We start from the raw sequence: 4,521 nt of genomic DNA on the forward strand, positions 1-4,521 counted from the left end.
ACACCTAAATCTATCTAGGTATCCAGCAAACAGAGCTACGTTGCTCAAGTGATAGATTTTGGCTGGGGTTGGGTTACAAATCACTTGAAGGCAGGGTGAGGGGTAATGAAATGTTATTCTTATTGTATGAGTAAAGGGCAGTAGAACTATACTTAGCCTGCGCTGATTGAAGGCATCAAGAGAGAGGGTGGGGACAGGTGTTTTGCTTGATGGTCTGCCTGAGTCACAAGTACTATTTGACCTGCCCCTCTCCACTGTTTAAAGACAGAGCTGATTAGGCTCCATAGATAGTCTTTTGTTTTGTTAAGTGACCACTGCAGCTGAAATCAGGTCTAAGTGCTTAGACCAGCTGTGGGGACAGTGTTTCTGTGGAAGAGACGGCCCAGCCTGCACTAGCAGCAAGGTTCCCCCACTGAGAGCTCAGCTGAAATCACTGAGAGCTGGGTGGAACCTCAAGAGACCAGCTCACAGAGCTCACAGTGGCAGGTGGCAGCAGAAGGTGACAGCGCAGGGCCATTGGCAACAGATCGATGGAGTGAACGGTGGCACAACAAACAACAGTGGCCAGAGCAAACAGTGAGCAGCTGGAGGAACAAGCAAGGTGCCTTCTTGCCCTGGGAGGTGAACTTATGTGAAAGCACCTCTGAACTCTGAGTCTCCACTGCCCAAGGACAACACTGGTGAGTGTTAATGAGGCTGTGTTCATGCGAACAAATATAGCTGTGGCATCATACTTTCTATTTAAGCAAGAGATACCACACACTACAAACTGGAGGCCAATGTTAAGTGCATTGTCACTTGTTCATCCTGAAGTTGAACACTGGTTCTGAACAAGACAAGCAAATGCTCACTATCTTTCTGCAAGAAACTCAACTGACTGGCTAGAAGCATGACTCAACAGTTGAAAAAGTGAAGAACTCTCTCACCACAAATAGAAATTTGCATACATAGCTGTTGAATGCACTGATGCAAATGGGCATCAAGTCATTACGTATGTTATCTTGATGTCAGTGGTAGGCCAGTAGATGTATTTCTAGATGTTCAAGTTATAGAAGACACATCAGCTGCATCTGTGACAACCCACATCTTAGAAGAGTTAAATGCTTGTCAATTGGACTCCAAACAAATGGCTGCTTGTGCATTTGATGGAGGTGCAAACTCCTCTAGAAGACATGGTGGAGTACAAGGCCTGGTCTACACTACGACTTTAATTCGAATTTATCAGCTTTAATTCGAATTTACCCTGTAACCGTCCACACAACGACGCTATTTATTTCGATGTAAAGGGCCCTTTAAATCGATTTCTGTACTCCACCCCGACGAGCGGAGTAGCGCCAAAATCGATTTTAACATTTCGAATTAGGGATAGTGTGGCCGCAATTCGATGGTATTGGCCTCCGGGAGCTATCCCACAGTGCATCATTGTGACCGCTCTGGACACCAATCTAAACTCGGATGCACTGGCCAGGTAGACAGGAAAAGCCCCGTGAACATTTGAATTTCATTTCCTGTTTGCCCAGCGTGGAGAGCACAGGTGACCACAGATAGCTCATCAGCACAGGTAACCATGCAGGCTGATAATCGAAAAAGAGCACCAGCATGGACCGTGAGGGAGGTACTGGATCTGATCGCTGTATGGGGAGAGGATTCAGTGCTTGCAGAACTTCGTTCTAAAAGACGAAATGCAAAAACTTTTGAAAAAATCTCCAAGGGCATGATGGAGAGAGGCCACAATAGGGACTCTGAGCAGTGCCGCGTGAAAGTCAAGGAGCTCAGACAAGCGTATCAAAAAACAAAGGAGGCAAACGGTCACTCCGGGTCAGAGCCGCGGACATGCCGCTTCTACGCCGAGCTGCATGCAATTCTAGGGGGGGCTGCCACCACTACCCCACCTCTGATCGTGGATTCTGGGTCGGGGATAGTCTCATCAGCGACGCCTGAGGATTCTGCCGATGGGGGAGAGGAGGAGGAGGAGGAGGAGGATGAGCTTGCAGAGAGCACACAGCACTCCGTTCTCCCCAACAGCCAGGATCTTTTTCTCACCCTGACTGAAGTACCCTCCCAAGCCTCCCAAGCCAGTACCCAAGACTCTGACCCCATGGAAGGGACCTCAGGTGAGTTTACCTTTTAAAATATAAAACTTGTTGTAAAAGCAAACGGTTTTTAATGATTACTTTGCCCTGAGGACTTGGGATGCATTCGCGGTCAGTTCAGCTACTGGAAAAGTCTGTTAACGTGTCTGGGGATGGAGCGGAAATCCTCCAGGGACATCTCCATGAAGCTCTCCTGGAGGTACTCCGAAAGCCTTGCCAGAAGGTTTCTGGGCAGTGCATCCTTATTCCCTCCTCCATGGTAGGACACTTGACCACGCCATGCTTGCAGCAAGTAATCTGGTATCATTGCCTGACAAAGCCTGGCAGCGTATGGTCCCGGTGTTTGCTGGCATTCAAGCAACATCCGTTCTTTATCTTGTTGTGTAATCCTCAGGAGAGTGATATCACTCCTGGTAACCTGGTTGAAATACGGGAACTTAATTAAGGGGACAGAGGTGGCCGTTCCTACTGGGCTGTTTGCCTGTGGCGGAAAATAAATCCTTCCCTGCAGTTAGCCAAGCGCAGATGGGAAATTGGCCCTGAGTTTTTCGCGTTTGGCTAGCAGGGATCTTCCCTGTTACCAGCCACGCGGGGGGGGGGGGGGGTACCGTGATCATCCCAGAGAATTCATGGCGGGAGGGGGGTGGCGGCGGCAGGGGGTGGTTAGTTTGGTGCCTGCAGGGATCTTCCCTGATACCAGCCACGCGGTGGGGGGGAGGGGTACAGCGATCATCCCAGAGAATTCATGGCGGGAGGGGGGCGGCGGCGGCGGGGGGGGGGGGGTGGTGGTTAGTTTGGTGCCTGCAGGGATCTTCCCTGATACCAGCCACGTGGTGGGGGGGAGGGGTACAGCGATCATCCCAGAGAATTCATGGCGAGAGGGGGGGTGGTTAGTTTGTTTTCTGCTGCTGCTGCTGAATGTTAACAGAAAAACCGCAGCACTCTACAGGCTATGCTTGGTATGTGGGAAAGGAGGGCGCAGAAGCCGTAAGACAATGGCTTACCATGGCCGCATGCAAGCCGAATTCTGTTGCCCAGACCTGTGATCTCTAGCAGCAAAGCCACAGGCACTCAGCATTAAGAGGCAAAATGCGACCTTGCACAGAAATCACATGTGCTATGTAATGTGAATAGTGTTGGTCACCGTGAAAGAGTATAAGCATTGTTCTGCAAAATGTAGCTTTTTAAACAATTCTCTCTTTTTTCCCCTCCCTACAGCAGCTGCAAATTCCTCAAGCCTCCCTCCTCCATCCCGAAGGTTATCACAGATAAGGCGTCGTAAGAAGAGAACGCGAGACGAGATGTTTTCTGAAATTATGGAATCCAGCCGCAGTGACAGAGCTCATCTGAATGAGTGGAAGGAAACAGTTTCAAAGTATAGGAAAGAAGCCAGTGAACGTGAGGACAGGAGGGACCAATGTGAGGACATGAGGGACCAACGTGAGGAGAGGAGAGACGCTCGAGATGAGAGGTGGTGGCAGGAAGACCAGAGGAGGCAGGATGCAACGCTGGGGCTGCTGCGTGAGCAAACAGACATGCTCCGGCGTCTGGTGGAGCTTCAGGAACGGCTGCTGGAAAACAGACTGCCGCTTCAGCCCCTGTTCCACCCTCCCCCCTCCCCATGTTCCGTATCCTCCTCACCCAGACGTGTAAGAACACGGGGGGGGGAGGCTCCGTACACCTTCCCATTCCACCCCAGTAGACAGCCCAAGCAAAAGGCTGTCATTTTTTTAACCTTTTCTTTGTGGCTTTTTCCTTCCCAGCAATCCTCCTCCCAAATACCACCCGGGTTCCCTCCCTCTTTTTCTAATCTATTAATAAAGAATAAATGATTTTTAAATGATAGTGACTTTATTTGGTTTGAAAGAAAGCTGGGGGAAGGGGGAGGGTGGGTTCCTTACAGAAAATGAGTCAATAAAGGGGGCGGGTTTTCATGAAGGAGAAACAAACAGATATTTCACACTGTAGCCTGGCCAGTCATGAAACTGGTTTTTAAAGCTTCTCTGATGCACAGCGCTTCCTGGTGTGCTCTTCTAATCGCCCTGGTATCTGGCTGCGCGTAATCAGCAGCCAGGCGATTTGCCTCAGCCTCCCACCCCGCCATAAAGGTCTCCCCCTTACTTTCACAGAGATTGTGGAGCACACAGCAAGCAGAAATAACAATGGGGAGATTTCTTTGGCTGAGGTCAGAGCGAGTCAATAATGATCGTCAGCGACCTTTTAAACGGCCAAATGCACATTCTACCACCATTCTGCACTTGCTTAGCCTGTAGTTAAACAGCTCCTGACTCCTGTCCAGGCTGCCTGTGTACGGCTTCATGAGCCATGGCATTAAGGGGTAGGCTGGGTCCCCAAGAATAACTATGGGCATTTCAACATCCCCAACGGTTATTTTCTGGTCCGGAAAGTAAGTCCCTTGCTGCAGCCC

At 50.0% G+C, this 4,521-nt stretch overlaps 1 protein-coding gene across 1 annotated transcript; it reads left to right on the top strand.

The window, feature by feature from the left end:
• Positions 1-1,555: 1,555 nt before the first annotated feature.
• On the top strand, positions 1,556-4,288 carry LOC128843564 (uncharacterized). The gene is made up of 2 exons (XM_054040487.1): positions 1,556-2,114; positions 3,312-4,288. The coding sequence occupies exons 1-2, from the start codon at positions 1,568-1,570 to the stop codon at positions 3,923-3,925; spliced, it is 1,161 nt and encodes a 386-aa protein (XP_053896462.1). The 5' UTR covers positions 1,556-1,567; the 3' UTR covers positions 3,926-4,288.
• The last annotated feature ends 233 nt before the right edge of the window (positions 4,289-4,521 follow it).

Source organism: Malaclemys terrapin, chromosome 9 (assembly GCF_027887155.1).
Source record: "Malaclemys terrapin pileata isolate rMalTer1 chromosome 9, rMalTer1.hap1, whole genome shotgun sequence".
NCBI lineage: Eukaryota > Metazoa > Chordata > Testudines > Emydidae > Malaclemys > Malaclemys terrapin.